Here is a 24608-nt window from a genome sequence, read left to right as displayed (position 1 = left end):
CTTCAGGCGGCATATCTCCCTCGCTCGGTAGTCGGAGCTGTACCCTGCTGCTAAGAGTAATGCATCAGCTGGTGTCAGGTGCACTAACAGACCCGTGGAGGTTCTCTCCAGAGAATTAAGTTCCATTACCTTAACTATGAGTTTCCAAAAGTGCTGACAAACTCCTGAATCCATGGTGTTCAAAGATTCCCGGCCAAAACGGATGAAACAGGAATAGTTCGCTGTAATAAATTCAGTCTTTCCTTCCATTCTGGTGGAAAAGTTATGTTTTCTCTCATTCTCGGGCATCCTCGAAGAAATGTGGACATGAAAACATTGTAATTATACTTAATATTATTCATTATGTTACAATTTGTATGCTGTTGAGTGTTGTTAGGGTTTCCTTATAGCGCTTAGGTCAATTTGCTGATCAGAAATAGGATGAATTTTCTTGTTTTTCACCAGTGAATTGCTGGTCGTGACCACTTCAGCCAAAAATTGTCCAGTTTCAGTCACTCAACAATTTCTTGTTGGTCCTCTAAACTTTCATGATTGTAAATGTAACAAAAAGCAAAGTCCTGTGTGTCCCCATGGACAGATATTATTTCTAATCACCATTTTCTTAAAGGGGCAGTCTTGTGTAAAATCAACTTTTTTGAGCTTTACATCATGTTCTGCTGCTATTTCCTGATCGACAACATATTTGGAAATGTCCTTAAAGAGACAGAGGCTCAATTTTAAGGCATTCATTTATAAAGAAAAAGTCATATATGCAGCACAATTAATGAGGACAAAGTTTCTTGATTAAAAATTGCTCTATTTTGTTGGAAAATACATAATACCACCCCTTTAATTTAGGTTTTTGAACCTGAAAATTATTATTTAATGTGCTTTTAAGACACACATGTGCAATACAGCAACACTGAGGTGTCATACATAAAGCTTCACTGCCTGAAGAGTCATATGATCTCTCCCCTGATGTCACTTCGTCCTGACCTGAGACTTCACTCATGCTCCTGACTCACCATGAACTATTAACACACATGTGACCCCTTGTAACTCGAGCTCTCATCAGCTGATTGGTCACAAATGACAATGACGTCCAGCTACCACATGTTGTCTGCACGTTGCCATGCTGGCCAGGCTTCCTGACTCGCATCTCATTCATAATAAGGCGGATCAGGCCGCTTTACAAGTTGGTCCCTGTTTTTTTTGTAGTACCCTTCAGCTAATCGGGTTGCCTTCTATTTGTCAGCGTTGCTGATAGAGAGGGTCCAAGGGATGTGATGGCTTGAAGTTCGCCTCGGTTGAGTGGCGGTGTGAGGCATCGGTGGAAGGACAAGATGTCTGAGTCACTTTCATGCCCTAGTTCTTATGTCACCATCTTGGGTTAACCTGCAGCTGCTTAGTCTTATGCTGACTCTGGTTTTACTTTTTATTTCACTGCACAAATGATGTTTGAGATTTGGAAAATAGGTTTGGGGAAAATAGTTCAAGCACCCGTGTGTAGTAGCTTTACAATTTTTGAAATAAAGTTGCAAGAGCGCCCTAAAAAAAAGTGTGGATGTCTGTGATCTCAGACTAGATTCCTCTCATATTTTAGTCTGTAAGGGAAATCCATTTGGAGGGTAAGTGAAACGAAGTGCGGAGACCCCCTAAAGTAGGTGAAGATACATTTCCAGGAGTTTGGTGTTTATCGGGGCATCATTGTTGGACTCTTTCTCTTCCCTTCAACAGCAGCTGAGTATCTGCAGAAATTCAAACTCTTTAAACACTCTTTCTTTCTGCTCTCACAGGACACCCAAACCTCTTAAAATAATACAATTTAATTGTGTAGAGAAGATCTATAGTTTTTTTCTGGGCGTTGTTGGATTAATTAGCATGCTTTTAATATGTTTACATTTAAAGTTTCTGCAGTGGTAACCCCCTTCCCAGCCTTTATGTTTTCCCCATTTACAGTCACAGTTAGTGCATTTCCAAGTAGTCCAACACAGAACGAGCTGCACAAGCTCTCGCTCTCTCCCCTCTTTCTCCCTCGCTCTCATTTCCATCCATTTGCAGACTGAGGACGGGGAGGAATTTCTGTCGGATCGAATGAATGAGGCTGTCGAGCCGGAGCCTCCTGCTCTTAGGAATCCTCACATCTGCAGAATGCCGGCAGCCATAGATCACTGCGTGAAAGAGTGAATCGATGAGCAGGACAGGTGGGCAACAGAGAAGGAAGGATTTAGGAGGAAAACAGAAACGGATAAGAAGTGACTGGTGACTGAAAAGACGGAAGAAACGCTCTCTGACTGCACAAAGCGGTCTCCTCTTATTCAATAAGACTATAGCAACATGGAAACTTTGTCGTTATCGTGTTGGGATGAATTAAGGTGTTGACAATGTGATATGCGCTTTGTGGACTCCTGAAGTGGTCACAGGATGCTAAAAAAGTAAAACTAGTGGCGTGACGTAGCATCTTTGTCATAATGAAGGATGAGAAGATAAAAGGCTAAGATTTAATCTTTGAAATTTTGCACTATGTCAGCACATTTAAGCATTCAACCAGGATCCTCTTTGATTCTCTCCTTGGAGTCTGGCTGTAAAGGTACAGCTGCATGTTTTAAGTTTTCCTGCAGGAAAAACATCCTGACAGATCCCCGGTTTGGATTTGAATCCAGAACCTTCTTGCTACGAGTAAACAGTGCTACCAATTAGCGGTGCTGAAAAATAATTCATTCTTTAGAGAATTGCAGTTCCTACTCTGGGAATTCCAAATAGATTCAAAATGCTCAAAAATTGATTTTAGTCTGCTTAATTTTTGGTAAAATTATATTTGGAACAATAAATCCAGGCAGTTGAACTACCGTGATGTAATACTGGCAACTTAAGTTACAGCATATTTATTCTATTTTTGCTTAAATAAAAGCTGATGGAACCTTACAGAATTGTTTCAAGTAAATATTCTATTTGTCTACATCGTCTTTTACTGTCATTTAATTTAAAGAGAATTTCCAGAGCGTTTGAATTGAAAAGTTGGTTTCTGAATCAAAAATTGTTTCTTAACTTAATTGTGCCCTAAAAAATCAAATTGCATCAAATCGCTGGACACTGGAAGATTCATATCTCTCCCACCGACTACCCCGCTTCCAATTTTGCATGATGTCTGTTCTTCTGATTTCAACTTCGACAACGTCACATTGTCAGAACAACAAATTGACGCATTCTGACTTTTAGCTGTTTTTTTTTTTTACCAAAAATAAATGCTCTTGATTGGCGTGCTTATAGACCTTGAAAGGGAAGAACTGATTGGAAATTTTATTGGTGCGCCTCTGATTTTGCCGTAAAATCGGATTAAATCCGTAGATTCCATCTTCTGCAGTCAGTGTTTTATTCTATAGTTCTAAGACCGGTGTATAGAAGAAGAAGGAAAAAAAAAAAACACAGTGACCAGAGGGACTAGCTTTACTGCATTTGCTGCCAGTGCAGAACATTTCCGTGGAATCATCGCCTGCCCTCCTCTGTTATGTTCACCGCCTGCTCTGCCTGGTTGTTTCCCCGTGGCGTTGTGTATAAAGAACCAGCTTGACAGCTACACCCTCCGCATCCTACCTCCATGTATCTCTCTCGGTCTCACGTGGGACCTCCGGCGCGCGCCCTGACACCGTCCGACATCCTGTCACCGTCGGAGCATCAGACGCAACAACTGTCAGTCCAGACCGGCTCATCGTCTCCCGGTCGGCTTTAATACATCTCTGAATCTGCACTGGCTGGAAAGTTTTGCTTTTGCAGCTTAGTGCTTACTGCTCTGTTTCTGTGTGGGTTAAAGAAGGTTTTAGTGCCATACAAATGATCCTGCTGTTAATTTTTGTTGGGTTTTTGTACAGTAACGTTTCAGCATCATAGAGCAGCTGGTTATAAGAAAAATAAATCCTTGATATTCATGGAAAAAGTACTTGTGAAATAATCTGCCAAAGAAACAAATACGTTTTCATCAATATTAAAAAAATATTTACATAAAACAAGCCTCTATTTCTTAGTCAGAAAAAGGAACTTTTTAGCAAGTGTACAATGATATTTGCACAAGAACTTAGATGAAAAGTACTTGGTAAGACTTTGTGTGGATTTTTCACATTTTTTTATTCCAAAGTTTCAACAGTCATAGAAAAACTACATTTCTTCAAATCTGCCAACAGGTGCCATGCTGCGTTTCCATTACAAATGTATGCAAAACTTTTTCAATATTCTGCTAATGTCAGAAAAAAATAACACAATTTCGCAATTCCATTAAATAAGAAAGGCAATTAAAGCCACACCTGGTTGATCACACGATAAATCATTTAAAGTCATAGCAGTGACAGACACTTACAGGAGATATTTCCATATTTCAGCCACGACAGCAGCGCTCATCGCCACCATCAGAGGAGATGTTTGCGTCTTACTTTGGAGTCAAAAACATTTTTGCAATTCCAATTGCGCATTTTGAGTTAATGGAAAGGCAATGAGTGTCTCTCCTTTCTTCTTTCGGTGGTCATTATGCTATGCCTAGCATAATTACCACAACCACACATTTTGTGTGGTTGTGGTAATTATGAAACCACAACCAAGAAGAAAATTCCAACTCTAAATGTGAATTTTGAGCAAATTTTATCTTTGTTTTGTTTTTAATTTTAGTTCATATATAGTTTTAAGACACTTTTAAGTGAAGCTTCACACCTCTTGCCTTCACGGTAAAACAAACTGAATGTCTCCGACTTGTTTGAACCACATCTTTGCTGTAAGTTCTCACACAAACATCAAAATCTCTGTGACCATATAGGCGCTTGCAGCATCTCGTTGCAACATCTTCACGCTGAATTTGTGTCTGCGGCTTCCTGGGGCTTGTGCATCTGTGTGCCAGCTTGCCTGGGGTGGGGGGCGGAGGTGACGGAGGGAAGCTTCAGCAGCTGAGCAGCTGAATAAAAATTGCAGCAATGAACCTGACAGACATTGTAATGTTCTCACCGCTAAGCTGACAGGAGCGCAGACAGAAACAGAGAGACATATGAGAAAAGTCAAAGAAATATGTGGGAGCAGTACTTTAGATGGAAAAACAATATGAGTGTAGGTTGGACTAGACTTTACGTCCACCTTTTTGTCTCAGTAAATAGATTGCAACTATTTTTTGTTCTTTCTGTTACAGTCAAAACAGATAAACTAATACTAGAAATGGCTGGTTGTGGTGTTGTTCATCTTCAAGGAGAGAATGAATTAAAACAGACTGTTGCCTTTTTGCAGTGCAGGGATATGCCAGTGTGGTAAATGAGATTTTTTAAGCAATCAACTAAAGTAAATTAGTTTATTTTTTTGAGATATACATATTTTTCCCTTTATCAGTTGGTGTAAAACTGAAAACTGTCCCTCCTCACCGTTCATTAACTGCATTAAATCTAAGGGCCTATGACACTCAAGCGCAAACATAATGAGTTTTGACATACTTTTTTTTCAGTATAAAAAAAGAAATATTAAGGTTAAAAAAAGGGATAGTCTTATTATTCCTTCATTTATGCATCATCACACTTTTATTTTTTATGTTAACATTCTTTGGGGAAAAAAACTCAAATCTGCTCAGAGTTCAGAAACTTCTAAAGTCGGAATATTCCTACTTTACTGCATTTATTGTCTCGATCAATTCTCATGGTTTTAATTACATGTAAAGTAACATGCGTGAAAGAGAATCCATTTGTCCAAGTTTAAAAAATGAATCGTCTTTTAATGGTTACAGTTTTCAGAAAAAAAAATAAAAAACACTTTTACGTTGACTGACTTTACTTTAAATATCTGGGATGTACATATTTTAGCTGAGTAGTCATTTAGCCGAAATGAAATAAACATTTCCGTCTGCAAAGCTCTTTGGGCTTTTTGCATAATCCCTCTTCTTTAAAGCAGCAAAAGATGGATGACATAACGTTGCCTTAAAATGATTTTAAAAAGTGTTAATCTCATACCTTTTAGCAATCAGATCACAGTCTCTATTTCAGCATATGCAAAGAAAAGGTTATTTTTTACAAGTATCAATTCACATATAATTTAGTAAAGACCTATCAACATATTTACAGAGTATCTTACCTCACTGTAAAAAACAAACAAACATGCATTGTGTGCATTTACAAATATAAACATCACATCATGAAACAAGCTTCTGAAATGCTCCTTTTTGCGGCTCGTTTTCCCACTCAGTGTAAGTGAATCCGCAGAGTCACATTTCTGCCCTAGAGGAGTAATGGTTTTTCCTTCCCTCCCTTCCCGTCGCTCGCTGACCTCGCCGTGCTTCCCTCACTGCTTACAGGATTTCATTGCCAGAGTGTATCCTGCGCCGTCCCGAACAGCAGACCACCGTGATGACAGAAACAGCGGCGCAGTCGAGCTTCAATTTTGAGTGCTGATCTGCTGAATTGAGGAATGCTCTGGGTTCGTTGGCTCGCTGAGACTCGGAGACGTTGTTGCTCATTAACTCCAGAACAAACTTGCTTTGTGTTTGAAGAGAATATGGTGAATCTGTTTGTCATTTTTCTGATGAGGCCTGGGAGCAGAAGTTAGCCCATCGAAGTCCCCAGCACCCAGCGCCACCATCTTTGCTTTATATTTGCTCTTTCTTTCTTGTAAACCAACTTTTTTTAAAAATTAGGCTTTCAGTCTGTAACGTGTCACCAAGATCCAGTTCTGAGAGCTTGCAATCTTAAAGCATCTTGTCATTTCTTCCCTTGTAAATCTATCTAGTATTTCTCTGGTCACGTGGTTGATTTCTGATATTTAATTATTTTGTATATAACTCTTTGAAAAACCTGTCACCCTAGTGATGTTGCTTCTCTCTTTAAACAGCCCACAATCCAAAACAAATACCACTTTGAAAAATACCTACATGCAAAGCATCATGTTATGTAAAATTTCATCTACAAAGCCTTCAACGGCCTAATGTATTTTTTTTTTATAGAACAATGAGCTACAATAATGAAGAAACAATTTTTAGTAAAAATTACAGTTAGAAAGTGTTGTCATATCAAACAAGACATTACTGTAGTTACTGTGACTAAAATATTCAAGGAGAGGGATTCCTTTTGCTTGTAAAGCTAACACCACTTCATTTAACGTGTCACCTATAAAACCTATGAAGGATAGTTAAGCTTACATGACAAAAAGAGTTGAGATACACTTTCTATCTGCCACAAGCGTTTTTAAGTTTGGGAGCACCAGGCCCCCTGGTGCAGAGCCAATTATCACTGTTAGCTTTTCTTTGCCGACGTGTTACAACGTCAAGATAAATGTTTTAAAAGCATCTTTTAAATGATAATGTTTTGCTCTTGTGTTTCCTTGCCTTTAGGCGTGGCTCCAGAGGTATGGCTACCTACCTCCTGCAGACCCCAGAATGTCTGTGCTGCGTTCTGCCAGAGTCATGCATACTGCTATCGCTGCCATGCAGCGCCGCTATGGCCTAAATGTCACAGGGAATCTGGACAGCAACACAATAGAGTAAGTAATACACGCTTTTAAGCTTTCTGAGCAATGCCTCGGAAGTAATAGAAAGTTTAATTTTTGAAATAAATTAGTGAATTTTATGCTAAACCTATTTGTACACCTGTAATTGTCTCCCAATGTTTGCCACTTTCTATTTGTGTAAATTATGTATACATATAGGTATCAACTGCGACGCCTTTGACAAAAAATTGTAGCACATTAACCAGGAAACAGATGTGACCTCCAAAGAGAATGATGTCCTTTCTTCACTTCAATTTAAAGATGTAACTTTATGTAACGTAAGTTAATTATGATAGGGTGTTATTTAACAGACAAAACAGTTTTACTTGAAGAGTGAAAACCGTCTGGGTAAAACATTTCAAACATTTCAAACATTTCGATGAGATTTCACATTCAAGCCGGGATGCGAATGATCAGTGCACTCCTCGTTCCAGCTGTACTTTGTATTCCGAAGGCGAGGAGGCGTTCTGCTAGACACAAAGTTGTCCCGACATAGATTAAGCGAGGTGTTTTAATTTGATCAAACGCACCCTTTGCAAACAGTTCATCTCCGGTGTCAGATCAAAGGATACAAAGTGTCTCAGTATTAATGCCCAACAGAGGAACAAGAACAAGAAAAGGGACAGTGATTGGTCACTTCTTGTTCCATCAGTCAGACCTCAGGAAATGAGCCACACGTCTTGTTTAAAATAGAGAGAATAATGTGAAGTAGAGAGCAAACCCACATGTCCCTCCCTTAAATGAAAGGGGACCTTAAACCAGTTATTACTAAAATGGCTTCCTTGTAAAAACATAAGTCATAGCCACTGTAAACTCAACATTTGCCTTACCTTTAACTGGGGCATCCTGACATGACTTGTATTTGTTTCTACCTGCAAATTGCATTCACTGATATTTGTCCTCACCGACAGTGAAATACCATCTGTGCTGCAAAGAGCAAATGAGCTCCGATTGGCCACTGAACTGTAAGATTGCAATCCGGTGGCCAGCGGACGAACATCTGTTCTACCACAGGGCTGAAACAGAGTAAAATATGATAAGCTAACAGTTTGTCTGCTTTTTCCCCCCCTGCTGCTTCTCTGGCTTGATGTAGCGATAACACCATAAGGTGAGGCACCTCTTGTGTGACAGTGTATGTATGCAGAGAGGCGTTAAATGTGTCTAACGTCAGTAGACTGTGTGCCATTGTTTTTGGGTCAATATGTCCTACCCTGGACTGGACTTTGCTCTTGTCAGGTTTTTCACAACTTGGGAAAAATCAACAAAATGTGTGTTGAGTTTTGACCCGTGGTTCCTGCACCTCCACCCTGCAGGTGGATGAAGAGGCCCAGGTGTGGGGTTCCCGACGAGCTCGGCGGCGCATCCAGATTCAGCGTCAGGAAACGACGATACGCCCTCACTGGCCAGAAGTGGCAACATAAACATATCACATACAGGTGGGTGGGTTTGGGTTTCTTGAAGTGACGTAGAATAAATCGACCTTTTGTTTGTCTTTTTGTTTCTTTCCTTCCCCAAAGTCAGAACCGGCATTTTCCATTTGGTCCAATGGTGATCCGATGAGTCTCTCACTAGAGATGCACTGATCTAAACTTTGTGCCAATTTCTGTGAATACTGTCAAGCTTTTACCTGTTGACCCGTCATGTTTCTATTTTAGAACTATAACAAAGAAAGATATGTATATTATGTGTTTACATTTATCCTATCTGCTGATGTCTTGCCGTCTCTCAAAGCCCGAGTGAACCTCCCACATGAATTCACATACTGGAGAAAATACAGTTTTCTTTTACATCTGTATTTTATCCTGTCTTTTGAAATTTGCTGTTCAAGCTACAAATTAGTCAGTAATGTATCACAAGCTGATTTCTCACTGAATCTCAACCCCTAACCATAACCTGTTTGATTTTTAAACTGAATGTGTTCGGAGAAATAAACTTATGTATCGAAGGAGCGCCAGCCAAACAGGACTGACAGCGACTTGAACTCGACATATTCAGAACAGAGGGTCAGCTAAAGCTTGACATCATGTAATGCCAAAAAGCTGTGTCGTTAGGACGTCAATCTGTGAAAGAGCCAGCTTTATCCCCGCCCGGCCCTAAAACCAAGACAGGAAAGCAGTCTGCACGACAAATCTCTGACCATAGAGCTCATCTCCAGTCTCATAACTCACAAACGCCCCCTCCTCTCTGACATCCAGCTCCATGAGCAGTAATGTATAGAACAGCATGGGTGTAAAATATTGCTGTGTTGATTTAGTGAGGGCAGTAGCTCACATTTTGTAATATTTTTCTGCTGCTAGAGGGTTGCTTACCCCCAGCTCCATGCTTCATATAATAATTCTCCACAATTGATCTTTGTTTTGTCATTTTTCTTTCTTCTCCACCTCAGAGATCACTGTATAGGCGGTATTGCACAATCAATCTAATCTGTGCATCGCAACCTACAGCCTGAGTGGAACTTTACATCACCGATGGCACAACTGCCCACGTTCTTTTCTCTTTTTCTTTTCTTTTTTTGTGAGACTCAGCTGAGACCGGGTTTAAAATTAGTCCGGCGAACGAGCGGCACATCTGCGTCGGCGCCCAAATGAAAGGAAGCAAATGAGTGAGGAGCGGAGGAGTGTCAAAATGAGGAGGGAGGAAAGTGTGGAGGAGAAGCAGCTGCAGAAAGAAAGGCATTTAGGAGAGGAAGGATGAGGAGGAAATCCTGGTGGAAGGCCAAAGAGGGCTCTCTGAAGCCGAGAAGTTATGTAATAAGTTTGAAGTATCTCTAATCTGCGAGGCTGCACGTACTTCCGCTGGTGTGCTGCTGCTGTACGCGGACGAAAGTCGGTCGCCGGACGTGCCTGCAGCTGCTCTTTTTTTAAATCTCCAATTGATGCAAATGGTAATGCAGCAGATTCATCTTCCGATTCCTTTAATCTCTTTAAAGTTCCAGAGTCTCATTTAACAACTTCAGAAAAATCTTCCTAATCGTGATAAATCTCTATAATGCCTAGTGAAAGCGTTCGTTCCCTTAAAATTTTGCGACTTTGCCTTATAATCACAGCTTTCAACATATTTTATGGGGGATTGAATTTGATTGATCAACACCAAGTAGAGACGTACGGAAGCTCAGATGGTAGGGCTGAAACGATTAAGCGTGTTAATTGTGATGAATCGAGTAATCAAATAATCATCAACTAATTTAGTGATTGATTAATCATTAAACTGCAGAACATGCTAAGCAAAAGCTTTACAAAAATATTGGCAATTTGCATTAAAGATAAAAAGTAAATACAACAGCTGGTATTGGCTTCATCTGGTTCAAATTCAATAATAAACTAACATGTAATTTTACACATAATTTGCTACTCAAATATTAATTGGAAAATCAAAATAATAGTCAACAGATCGTCCTGAAACATACTGATTTTGATTTCTGTTTTTTTTTTTTTTCAAGCCTGAGCAAGAAAGGAAAAAGAAGATTAGGTTTTGAACAAATTACTAATTTTGTTCCCAGACTTCATTTCATATGCTTAATGTTGAGTCCTTTCTTCGAATTTTTGTTTTTTTATTTTATTTTTTCAGGATACTTGAAGCCTCCTTCCCACTGTCATAAATTCATAGTGGACTTAAATAAACAACTGAATGCCGTGGAAAGTTAATTCTGGAAAAGCACAGATTTATGTCATGAAAAGGATTGAAGAGGAATACCCCCAAAGGATTTTTCAGTTGTATTGAAGCAAAAAAAAGTGGTGCCACAAAGTCTTGGCTCCATGCGACTAAATTTAAATGCGTGCCACAGTTTTTGGATCATGAATTGTCAATCATTTTTGAAAACCGCGTTTCGTTTTGTGTCTTCCTTCCAAATGAAAGGCGATGTAATGTCGCTTTTTCACATAAAAGATATGTTTGTGTTTGTAAAGCTGCAAGATGTGAAAAAAATTCAGTTGGTGTCTGCACCGAACATGGCTGTTTTTAATCAACTTGTCACCTGTTTTTGTGTTTTGTTTTTTGTTTTTGTTGCTAATCTTCTCAAAGAATTAACCAAAAGTCAGAACAAAGGGAAATATTAGACCCCACTAAGATACTCCCCATGGTGATGGTTGTATGGAAGCAATTTTCCTTCTTATAGTCTCCCCTCCCAAAACTTCCCTCTTGCTGTTTCCGACTCTTAGGCTTAAAATAATCTTAAATAACATTGCTGGCATTTGGAAAGCATAACAAATGCATGATCGCCCCAGGTGTGTGCCAGTTTATACGTAGCTACATACAGTAGTCTCTGTGTGGAGGCACTAATTAGCTTTGGCCTCCCCACCGTTCTCCCTGCGTGCAGGTGCTGTTACAGCACATGTGTTGCATCCGGAAGCATCACCGCTTCGCACCGTGGAGTTTTAATATCCTTTATGGGCCCGGCAGACTCTGGGAATCTTCTCATTTATTGTTGCGCAGCTTCTCTCTGCGTGTTGTTCTCTCTTTATCCGCCATGCCCTTATGAAAGGACAAGCATGCAGCGAGTTGGGTCACCGACTTAAATAAAATCTCCTTTTTTTTATCCTCAATTATCTGCAGTTGCTGTTAAGGGCTCTTAAACATAGCAAGTGGAGCACCAAGGTGCTAAAAAACAAGCTTTTCTTTCATTTCTTCTCGGCGAACGCTTTTGTACGTTTTACCAAGTCTGTCGCAGTCAGGTGGTGTTGGTTTGGAGAGCATTTTATTTATTCATCACACTTGTGTTTCTGCTTGCTTGAAGATTCTCCATTAAAAGACAAAGCGGACATTTGTTCGGAGTCCCCATGTGATCTGAATTGCGGCTGCTCTAAACAGCAAACTCTTGTGCCTGTGAAGTTTAAGATGTTTGTCTTGGCCCTTTTCATTTAGCTTCTGCAGTTTTTGGTGATTATTTCATCGCTAATAATCAGTCATGTTTTTTTTTTTTTTGTCCATGCCTGAGAAACATCATCTTAAAGGTCACTCAGAGTTAAATTAGTTTGATCCTGGGAGTTTAGCAAAGGTTGACATATGAGCTTTTTATAATTACTTAATGGCTGAGTTATAATTCATAATAAATCTAAAGGTACCAAGAGCAATACATTGTGTTGGGTCGGTTCTGTTGTCATAGCAACCCCGTTTGTACAAGAATAGCTGTTGTCCGTCCGCTAATCAAGAAAAAGACAAACTGTTTTGTTTTCAATCAGCTAATCAACAACCTGCTCTGAGTTGTTGCTGCCATATCACAGATTTCCTGACTGAATGCCAACATTATTAACTTATAATTAAGTTTTGCTGTGAAAACGATCCAGTGGCCTCGTTCTCTGCAATCACTCTAAAAACGATGCCAAAGAAGCAGAAGTGTGTGTCCTGTACTGGATGACAGCGGTGATCACCTCAGGCTGGTGAATAACACACCTGCACCCACGAGTGACGTATGTATCGAGATGACTCAGTATGCATACAAGCACTGCTGCACCCCCATTGCATAGTTATGCTGAGCCTTAACTTAAATATCTCGATGACGTCTTTAAAATTACGTTATAAATATGAAGCATCCCATTTATGTACATAGTGAGGAGAAAATGATTCTTTCCTTTGTATATTCTCTAAGATATAGTGGGTAATCATGCAAATAATTAAATGTCTGAGTTAACGCTTGCTACTTGAGATCAATTGAAAGCACCTGATTTCAGATATCTTCTCGCTGGTTTGGAAGAAGAGAGTCCAGATTTTTGTAACAGTATATTTGTCTTCTTTTTTTTTTTTTGCATTTGATTATTTACCTAAACATTTGTTTGACGATGCGAGGACAAGGACATTTCTATGCGAGTGTGCACATTTTGAAAAATGAATATTCTAAATAAGCTTATTATTTGGGTTGTAGCAATTAGTGCATTTTCAGGGGACAGTGCCACAGATTCATCCCCACGCTTTTTCAAGTTAATAATCAGCCTTAAAATATCCCGATTTAGAGATGAAGCCAAGAGGAGAGCATCAGCCAACATGAAGTGCAAATACTGATCATGTAAATGTGCCTTCCAGCGGTAGACAAAGACTTTCTGTTAATATTTACTGCTATCATGGGAAATGACAGCTTGACAGGCAAACACAGACACTGCGAAGAGTTGGGGGAAAAAATGGGAACAAAAGCTAGGAGGAGGCAGAGTGTACACAAAGAAGACGTGTGGGAAGGAAAGAGAAAAATGGCTAGATCTTGAATAAACTCAAAAGGCTGTAACGTGAAGTCTATGGTGGGAGAAAGCATCTGGCACAGCGCTGTTTAGCTGATCACTATAATATACCCGCTGTGCTTGTCGGCTGAACATCAGCCGCCCCGCTTTCTCCAGACGTCCGCCATGTGATAGACACAAAGCAGGCCTGTCACGTAAACCACATACATCTTGGGAGGAAGAAAAAAAACCCCTCAATTTAATAGAGTATAACACTAGGATATTATAAACCGGTGAGAACTTTTTCCTGATTGCCTAAACCAGACTGGAGCTCTCAGCAGGCAGTGGGCTGTTGATAATCCTTAATTAGAAAATAAATTCCAGTGGCAGGAAATTGTCTCGTCCTTAGCACACCTGCAGCAGCTCAAAGCCGGCAGGGGAGAGCTCAGCTGTGTTCTTTCACAAATCGCTCCATTTAGCTCTCTGCTGGCGAGCCGGATGAGCGTAAAATAGCACCAAGCAGGGATAACGACAGTACTTATTTATTTATTTTTAGATTCTTCTGAATCATGAGATGAAGTCGAAGTGCAGGGCATTGAGAAGCACCGGTGCTCTTTCTTGTTCAGCTGATAAAATGTTAGAAATGGACATTGAAGCTTCCAGTAAAAACTAGTGCTGTCAATACCTTAAAAAATATTAATTCCACTCTTGCGCTGTGATTAATCGCGATTAATCGCTAATGTTCAACTTTGCAAGTTTGAAATGCAAAAATGCACGCTTTCAAAAAAAAATATTTAAGGAAATGTTTTATTGTCTCAGTTTTTCTGGTTTTCATATTCAGGAAGGTTTAACGGAAGTAATTTTTACCTCATCTTTTCTGTTTCACTCTTTTTTGTGACTTTGCACCGTTGACCACAGGACAAGACTGCGCAGCTTTGAACTAAGCAACCCTTCGTAAGAGACAGGCTTTTAGGTCAAGACAGATATTGTGATTAATCTTCATTATGTAAGATTTTTGTATTAATTGTTATCCATTAACACGTCAACATTGACAACCCTATTTTTTATTGATTTTGTTTTTTTCTTATTCTCCTGGGACCTAATTGGCATTTTTCTTTCAGTTTCTTCAAAATGACTGTCTTTACTTTTGCTACATCTGAATTTTTTTGACAACCAGGACATACCTCAGTGCTGGTACCATCCCATCACTTAGAAGAGTTAAATTAAAGCAACCTAACCCAGTTAGAGCATGATTCTAACATTGTAGTGTCTGTATGCTAACCTCTGGGGTTTTCTTTTCATGTCTCGGTAGCATAAAGAACGTGACACCCAAAGTGGGCGCCGACGAGACTCACGACGCCATTCGGCGAGCCTTTGACGTGTGGCAGAGCGTGACGCCGCTGCGCTTCGAGGCCGTGCCCTACAGCGAGCTGGAGAGGACCAAGAAAGACGTGGACATCACCATCATCTTTGCTTCGGGGTTCCATGGCGACAGCTCCCCTTTTGACGGAGAGGGCGGCTTTCTTGCCCATGCTTACTTTCCGGGGCCTGGAATAGGAGGTGACACGCACTTTGACTCTGATGAACCATGGACGCTGGGAAACCCCAACCATGATGGTAGGGAGTGTTGAATTTTATTTACATCAAATAATTCACCTTCATAATTTATACAAAATGTTAATTGTATTTCTTTTCAAAAATATGTAAATTTAGAAATAGGATCCATTACTGAAACATTAAGTTGGATTTTCCCTGACCTGAATACGGATAGTTTTTACAAACATTAAGGAAATTTGAAAGTTACCTTTTTTTTGTTTTACAAGTTCAATCAAGCTCCAAGAAAACAAGGGAGAACAAGATTTCCAGCACATAACAGAAAGGCTGAATTTATTATAGCAAATGTGTTTGATGTTATTCCTTTGTTTCGATCTTCGTCTGCCTGGAGCATTTTGGAAGCTCAGAGTTAAGGCAAAAAGAAGAAACACTTTTCCATTTATAAAAACACATGGAAACTGCTGGATAACTCATGCTAGCTGACATGACCCCACTAATGGCTAATTTGAGATGCTTTTAATGTAAAAACTGAATGACCACTTAAGCTTAAAGTAAAAAAGTGTTTTTAATTACTTATCGCAACTTAATATTTGAATAAAAAGACAATTGTAAAAGATGCAAATGTGGAAAAAAAAACCTGACAAATGTATCGCTGTTCAGAAATCCAGGTTTGTGTGGACCAATTTCTCCCATGGAGCTTGAAGCTTTGTTATATTGCCTGATGCTGTTGCAGGGGGTAGGTCTGCTGCTGAACTTTGGTTGCGATGGTCTCCTTTGTTGAGGCACTTCCTCTGCTGAGTTAAACTTATTACCTCTCACTGTCTGCTGACCTCAAACCTCTGCCCTGACCAACTGTTTGTCTTCAGAGCATTTCAGCTTGTCAGGGAGCCTTAGCAGAGGTCTAGATAGCAAGTTGAGCAGCTTGATGCGGTTTGAACTCCAACAGATCTCTGCATCAGTATGTGAATCTATGTAAACTGTGTCACATCACCCTCTGACATTTGTTATTCATTCAAAAGCACAAGAACATACAATGTTTAATGCATCACATCCATTTTAAAGTTCATTTTAAAAATGTTTATTTCTAATTATGTATTTGTATTCAATGCAACATTATGGGAGCCATCCTTACCCGCAGTCCAGAGGCAAGGGAAGGGGATGCATGATCACAGCCGAGTCAAAACTGTGACGGAGCTGTCAGTCATAAGGAGACAGGGACAGAAGTTGAAAAGGGGGAAAAAATGGATGAGTTGACTAGCAGAAAGCAGCAGGGATAACAGAGAGTGTAAGAGATGATGAGAGACAATGGCAGAGTATCTCTAGACAAATATTGAAGCTTGAAGAGCTCACAGGAGAGACAGTCGGAGAGGGGAAAACTGAGCGAGCTGCCATAGCGGGGAGTAAAAATATTTGAGGAGGAGAGCAGAGATGAGATTGGAGCTGTTGAATACAAGGCAGTGGAATTAGAAGTGAGGAACTTTACAGAATTTTAAACACGAGGCAAGATGTTTATGCAAGGATTTTAAATGGATTGATCACACCGACGGATATTGGTTGAGCAAGTGCGGTAGGGCCCAATTTTATTTCACCAATAACTCAAATATTATGGTAATTTCATGAAGCGCCAATGACAAGGATGTCGTGTCCAGACTCCAAAGACAAAGAAAAGCAGAACCTACCTCATTTACCAGAGGTGCAATTCAGACCATGAAGGTAAAGACTCACAATCAACACACAGCAAGTAAAGTCAGTGTATTCTCTGACAAATTGTTCCTCAAAACTATCCATTCTGCTCTCTAACTTCTCAACTTCTCAAAGTTGGGTGGTCAAAGCAAGACAACATCACTGTCCCTACAGACGTGCCTGCAAAATATAACCAATCACACCATGGTTGTGAATGCAAAGTGGGGTGAAATGTTCACCTGCTTCACGACATGAAGCAGGTGAACAAAATGACGTGATTTTCATCAACCCGACGACAACCTTAACTCTTTAGCAACTGAGATGATGTAAGTTAGCAAACTGAGTGCAATGTTGAAGGCTTTACAGCCATAGTACCATTTATAAAACGTAGTTTGATGGCTGTAAAGCCCATGTTTTGTTCTGTGACAAACAAGCTTTAACCTCAAAGTGAAAAAGGAGTTGCTTCTCATTTCAGGCAAAGCAAAGCTCACACACAATACAGACTGTATTGTATTGCTTTCAGTGCTGTGGATGTTTTTTAGGAAGGAGAAGCAGCAGCAATCGTCAAGAGCTAAGATTCGCTCCCTACATTCCTTTCAGTGCAAACCAACAAACACACAGTCAACCTCTCTTCCAGCCTTCCTATGCAATATTAATACAGAGCAGCTACAGCCTATTCTCTTGTGAAAACATCCCATAATGCATGCAGCTCTGCTATGCCTGGGCTCCATTGCCAAATGCGAACATGATCTTGCTCTATCCTCACTGTTCACTGTTGCATATAGTCATTTTCCTAGTAGCCGGCGTTGCATAGAGAAGCTGATTATAACAGGATTTTATGTGCCAGGAATCTGATACAGATATTAGGTTTTACTGCTAGTTTATTTATTTATTTTGGCCTTGCAGTAGTAGTTTTCCAGCTACAAGGTTTTCATTCAACCACCTTTAGCTTTTGCTCGCTTAATTCTTAGAAACTTTACATGTAAGATTTTGCTTTTGTGTCTAGATTAATAAAAACCTAAAATACTAGTGATGAATAAATCAACAATACAGAATGTCGCCTAAGGGGATGTTCACTCAAGCACATTATTTATAATACAACAAACATCAAATTCCCAAGAAGTGTCTGAGTGCATGATATTAATTAGAATTAACGAATGAAACATCAACACTATTCCAGCTATTATCCTTACATAGAAATGCATTTTGCTCCCTATTTAAAACTGTGATTAAAGCTAATCATAGAGTGGTATTTCCGCACCAAAAGCAGCTCTGCAATTTGCATACTGAAAACTGAACAGAGGAAGTAATAATTAGTGATTGGGCTTCGCAATCAAAGCACTTAACATTCCAGCCGTATTTACTCGCTCACGCAAATTTACACACAAAAACACAAGCATGCATCCTGCATTTCTTTCTATGCTGACATGACATCAGCATAGACATGACTTAAAGTCATGTCTATGCTGTAATTTATAGAAATGCTCCTCCGTTGTCAGCTCCCAAGCTGCAGAACAGATGAAGGGAAGCGTTTGGCTCAACGCCCAAGGGCAAGGACGCTTTGATTTGAAGTCAAAGATCAAAGTGCCTTCAGGTTGGACAGCCGCTGCATCAGTTTATACTTAAGGCTTATGCTGGGTAATTAAAAAAAATATGTCAATATGTCAAAGTTGTGTAAGAATTAAGATTAGGTAGCTTTTTGTGTACTGTGCAGTAGGCAGCAACTAGTAACCAGAGTAGAGGTTTACCTCACTTTTTAAAATTAAAATGTCAACAAAAGGGTCCAATCTGACTGAAGGGTTCTGCAGCTGTAGAGAAATAAAGGTCAATAGGTCACTCTTTCGTGCTATTTTGCTTCTTTTTTGCAGTTGCAAAGATTCCATTCCTCACCCATGGACTTAAACTGATGTCTTTCACTTAAATGTTCTTCCTAGTTCAGTTATTTTTTATAAATGACGAAGTTAATTGTCAGAAAATTCTTGAATAACAGCAATCATTTAAGTCATTAGCATGTTACATCACACTATGTATGACAGTCAGTTATTTTGGGTTCTGACCCCCACGACATTATGACCCCTGATCGCATTTAAGCAAATAATTTAATCATTCTGATAATAGATTTATTGGACTTTTAAACTCCCATGTCCCTACAGTAATCTATTTTCAAAACATACAAAGATATTTTGAATTGTTGGTTGCCAAACATTCGCCAAGCACGTTCATGTTTGGACGTTTTCTCTGTAAAGCATTCAGTGTAGAGATAGCACCATTTTTACACAAAAAAGGATACAAAAATTATTAATACAACAAAGTTCAGGAAAACTTTCTAAGCCTGGTGGTTGGGCATTAGAGCAGTCAATCATCCAGCAGCTCGTCATGTTTTTGAGTTAAAAAAAAGTTCAAAGTTGACAGGAAATTTGAAAATATAATTTGATAATTATGGATTATTGAAAGATTGGAAGATCAACACCAATTATGAAATGTGAAAAAGACATTCTTAAACAAATAAGCGATGGTTATTCTGGTGGGGACACAAGTACAGCCTTATTAAGGAAGCTTTAATGTTTCAGAACTTTACAGACAAGCAATAAACAGCATTCGCATTAAGCAGGCAACTACAACATGCAGCTACAGCCGACAGAGCTGTTAAGCTTCAAAATTTCTACCAACCGCATAAGTAATTATTTTACATTCTAAAAATAAATATATTTCCTGCTTTTAGATGTCTTTCATGATAACTCTATTTCATCCCATGCTCTGTCAGGATGGGAGCTCTGTAGGTAACAGCTGGGTGTGATGTAATTTCAGCCCAGAGCAGCACAGTCTCTCCCTTATGTTTCTTTCAGTCTCGTTTCCCTCGTTTTTTTCTTTCCATTTTTTTATTTATTTTTTAGATACACACCAGAGATGAGTTGCTGTCCAGCAAGCCTCCCCCCATGTCTGTCCTTCCTAATCCCATGTGCTCTGTTGTCAAGAAGGATCAGTCGGCAAGGTGTCCGTTGCCAGCGTCGCGTCGTAGATGCTGTGCTTGATTGTGATGTCACTAGTGCACACTAGAGGATTATTTCCTGTCTGCGCGGAGATAAACAAATGCATGCAAGTCCCAAAGAAGCACACACACGCACATCCGAGAGCGCTGTTTTCTCTTCACCTTCCCTCATGCTGAGGCATTTTGAGGGTAGGGGATTAAGCCAAAGTTACATGGAAAAGGATTTTTAGCACACAGCAAAGGATGATGCATGTTGTTATTAGGATTAACTAATGGCATTCTCAGAGACTTGGATATGCAGAGCAACAGAAACCGCCTGCTGCACGTGCAGAGGATAAAGGCACCAAAAAAGGCAGTGGCAGAGAAGCGCTCTGATCAAAGAAAATTGCATTTCTATGCATGTTTTTCTCAAGCTTTATGTAATTGCAAATTAAATATTTTGGGTAATTTTACAGGGAAATGATTAAATGAGAACATGCTCGGCGGATTAATTAATAATGAGTACCAGCTGTAGTCTGTTGATGCATGTAAACATAACATAGCTGCTGCTGAGCATCTGTCAAAACTCTACTTCCAGCAATTCATCAGCTGTGTCAGCTAATAACGTCTTATTAGATTTAAAGGACCACTGACTTTTTTTTTTTTGTAACTGCAACGGTGGCATTATATATGTGTGTGTCAGGGCTGAGAAAAGATCTAAACACTCTGAGGAGCTGAACCCAACATTCAGTCAGCCGTGTGTGTTTTCCTCCCCGCTTTACGCTGATTGCTCTCATCTATGCTGCGTGTGTGTAGGGGCTCTGGGAGTTGAGAGTCATGGGTGACAGCCGACTTCATGATCACATCACTCACACCAAACAGCAACCTCAGACCCCTTTATGTGTGTGAAAGCAGACTAGTAGAGAGTTTTTGCTACAAATATTTTCAGACGTCTTTTCTTCATGAAGGCTTGCTGATGAATTTTCAGCTCCGGCTTTCTGCCTTTTTGCTTGCTTGCTGAAAAGACTGCATGAACCTTTGGTGTGAGTTTGCAATCAAGAGAAGAAAGAGGCTTTATATAATGAGTACATACAGTAAATGAAGAAAGACTTACCGTATTTAATTTGCGATTCACTGTTAGCATCTCATTACACCGAAAGCATGTGTTGATATAGTAGCTTGAATTATTTTCTATATAACAATTATAGCAAAACAGGTTTGTGAAAGAAGGAGATGTGTTACTTGTGCTGCTACAAAAAAGTTGACACCCACAGAATCAGCATAGTATCAGTACAAAAGTATAGTTTAGAGCTGATGTTGTTTTTTTCTTATTATTATTTTGTATTTTTCAGCAGCTTTCTTTGAGGATTTTTTTCACTTAGCAATTCAACTCAATTCATTTCAGTTTATGCAGCATCAATCCCCAACAAAATCAGGTCCAGATTATATCAAATTATGTACATTCAAATCGATTGAAACTCCTATTCATAAGAAACCAGTTCATTTCAATTCAGTCTAACAATATCAGATTACAGAGCCATAAAGTTCTACATATCAATCCATACCAGAGACCAATCCTGGACTCTGTTTGAGCAGCTATTTGCCGCGACTATTTGGTGGTTAAGAAGTCTGGAATACTTTGTATGAAAGAAAACAAAACGTACCCAGAGTTAATCCCAGCAACATCTCCAGGAAAAGGGTATCAAACTTCCTAAATCTTTATATTAAACCCTGACTTATGAGTTGGAGGTTCGGAGTAAAGGCTTACTTTTTTTTTCAGCCTTACCAGCAAACTCATCACTTTATTGTTATCTTCTTAAGGAAACTTTCCTTGCAGCAAGGTGGAAAAAAAACTACAAAAATCACACAACATTGGGAAAACAGTAAAAAGTCTATGAAATACTCATCAATAAAACTCATTAGATGACAAAATTATGACTGATGGCATTGAAAATGCATCTATCATAACATTGATAGCCACTGATTTGTTTTTTTAATTTTTAGAAAATTTTACTTTGAAACATGGAAACAGCATATTTATACTGTACATATACTTCACAAAATGCTACTGCCCTGCACAGATTCTTGTCTGCACTGATGGAAATATAGTTCCTCAGACTAGCAGCAGACTGACCTTCTTATTTATTAATTTTGCTAATATTTATTTAACTTGTTTATTGGGTGTTTTACCCTTTTGGCCCAAAGTGTTCAGAAAATCCTGAATATATTGAGTTAATGAACGACTTGTTGATTTTCAAAATCACTCTAAAATGTAATTGCGTGAAAAATTTATTTCCTTTTAATTTTATTTAATAAAAACTAATTAGTCATAAAGCATAGAGGTTTAAGTTTTGTGTATTTTTTTTTTCCTTATACAGAAAGTAGTTTTGTAAAAAAAAATTCATCACTTTAAGTGCACTAAAACGTTTGCTCCGCCAGGCTGGAATAAAGTGCACGACATATAAACAAAATGCAACTTCGCATCCTTTGTTAGCATTCACACATTCAACAAAAGCGACATAAAAAAAGATGCTCCCCGCAGCTTCTGGAGCTTTTCAGAACGCTTCAACTTTTCCTTCTCGAGGCTCACAGTGGAATAGCTTTGAGGGATCAATAGATGGATGAATGAATGGAGGATTAAATGTATTGGCTACAATAAGCGGGAGAGATTTAATAGAGTAAGGCGATGAATAATGTGAATAATTTCTTGAAACATCACCGCATAAAAGAAATTGGGATGCTGAGGCAGAAATGCTGGAGGGCAGAAAGGAGAGGATTGTGGAGGAATTTAACGGGAACTGGGGATAAGGAAGAAACAAAGGACTGGAACTGGACATGGAGATGATTGGATTGTCCGTTTTTTATTACTTTTTTATGTTTTTTATTTTTATTATTCCTGCTAGTCACAAAAGGTAAACAAGCCAGCCCTGATCTGTGCGGTATCACAAGGTCATCGAGCATGAGGCGTCCGTGTTTGTACGCGAAACCAAAACAAATCATGCAGGAACAGATAAGCTGGTTTTTATTTCAACTTCCAGACTTTTTTTTTCTTTTTTTGAAATCTACTGAAATAACTTTGCACCAGAAAAATAAATCATCATCACTTACATACTGTGACTACACACAAGCATGCGTGTTCACCCAAGGAGGTGGTTTGAGATCTGAAAGGTCCTCCATCGGAGGAAACGATGTAGCATCCCATACACAGGAAATGAGAGATTTAGGTTCTGTTATGTTTTTTAACAGGCTTTGTTATGTTCCTCACCCGCGTTTGCAAAATGAACCAAAGAGGTTAGAAAAACAGGTAGTCGCCATCTGGAGAAAAGGGAGGAAGGAATAATTTGTGTTTCCAGGTAGCAGGATTGGACAGCAGAAGCTGGGTTGCCGGGGCACCAGACAAGAGTCGTGATTGGCCGGAACAGCATCGACTTTCATCAGCTGATTGATTGATGGTCGCAGGAGGAAGCTCGTCTCCCCAGACGTCGATTGGCAGAACGGTTTATCATTGATGTCCAATCCCCTCACTAGATGGTGCATTCAAAGCAGCTGTCATTTCAGATGTTTTTTCTTTTTTCCTTTTTAGCCTCCCAACAATGAAAGGGGATCAATTTTCGGTTTCTCAGCAGGACACATATTCCGCGGAGCTGGCTCTGCGGAGTCGAGAAATAAAAAGAAATCAAGGAGAGGGACGGAGAGGAGTGCAGAGGAAATGAGAGATACTAGAGTACGGGAGAGTACAAGAGAGGAAAGATAAAGAGTTGTTGAGAAATAGAGGAGCATATGGTGTCCTTGCAGGTTTATTTTTAGTTTGCTTCTCCTACTGAGCGATGAGGAGGCAGCAGTGCACTCTGTCTTTTCCTTCCTGTTTCTGTTTTTCTGTTATTCCTCACTCTGCCTTGCTTCACATCTTCTCCCGGAGCTTGGTGCCTTTAGATGGAATTATATTTGACGCCCCTCGGCTATTTTTCAAAACTGTCACAATTAAAACTTAAAGCATCCAGATATGCAAATGCTGCCTGATAAGATTTTTATCACCAAACAACTAGAAAATCTATTTCTGTAAACTTGGTTATGCTTGTTGGATTGGTGGTGCATCCCACTAAGTTTATAATGTCATTGAAAAGTTATGTTTCATGACTTTGTTTATTTATGTTTATTTGTATTGATTTTATGGGTTACAGCCAATAAAAACTTCAGGTTTTGTTTCTCAGAAAAACAGAAAATTACTTTTTTTTTTAATAAAAAGAAATGTCAGCAACTGACAAATATGTCTGACTGAACTGTATAGCCACTCAATCAATCACTCAATTAATCAATCCCAGACTTTTAAATGAGCTTTACTTCACTACTGCTTCAAAGCTGCCTTTTCTTTTCCAAGCTGCCTTTTTCAATCCCACTGCTTTTTCTTTCCACTTAACTTTCAATCAAGTAGTATTATAATTTTCTGAGAAATAAAATTTTTGATTTTCATTACCTCTAATCTGTAATCATCAGAAATAACAGCAACCTATGCATGAACACCATGTGTCTTGCACGAGTTAAATTAAAACTGAAATTTTTATGAATTTTTTTTAACATGTTGCAACATTTGGGAGCCAGTAACTTTTCGTTGTTGTCCAGATGTCAGGATTGCGGCATATGTTATTCCAAGTGCTGGAAAGAATGCGTCTGTATGCTGTTTGGACTGAGCTTTAGGAAGCTGTCCGTGTCTAGGCAGTGAGGTCCCTCTGTCTGCGCATCATCATGGATTCAGATTTGTTATCGATTTCTTTTTTTAGCCAACG

General features: G+C 39.3%; 1 protein-coding gene across 2 annotated transcripts in view; it reads left to right on the top strand.

Annotated features, from left to right (window-relative positions):
• LOC129364722 (matrix metalloproteinase-16-like) overlaps positions 1–24608 on the top strand; it is a 69719-nt gene that overhangs the window by 11364 nt on the left and 33747 nt on the right. Inside the window, exons 2-5 of one of the 2 annotated variants that reach the window (XM_055037543.1) lie at positions 7322–7470; positions 8570–8584; positions 8790–8912; positions 14932–15236. In XM_055037543.1, coding sequence (XP_054893518.1) covers positions 7322–7470; positions 8570–8584; positions 8790–8912; positions 14932–15236 — 592 coding nt within the window. The remainder of the gene's footprint in view (positions 1–7321; positions 7471–8569; positions 8585–8789; positions 8913–14931; positions 15237–24608) is intronic. The other variant, XM_055037544.1, reaches the window with a different exon arrangement.

This window comes from Poeciliopsis prolifica, unplaced genomic scaffold, assembly GCF_027474105.1.
Source record: "Poeciliopsis prolifica strain line A6 unplaced genomic scaffold, Auburn_PproV2 SCAFFOLD012, whole genome shotgun sequence".
Classification (NCBI taxonomy): Eukaryota; Metazoa; Chordata; class Actinopteri; order Cyprinodontiformes; family Poeciliidae; genus Poeciliopsis; species Poeciliopsis prolifica.
The sequence above is the reverse complement of the archived record's forward strand: the minus strand, read 5'-3'. Positions and strand labels throughout refer to the sequence as shown.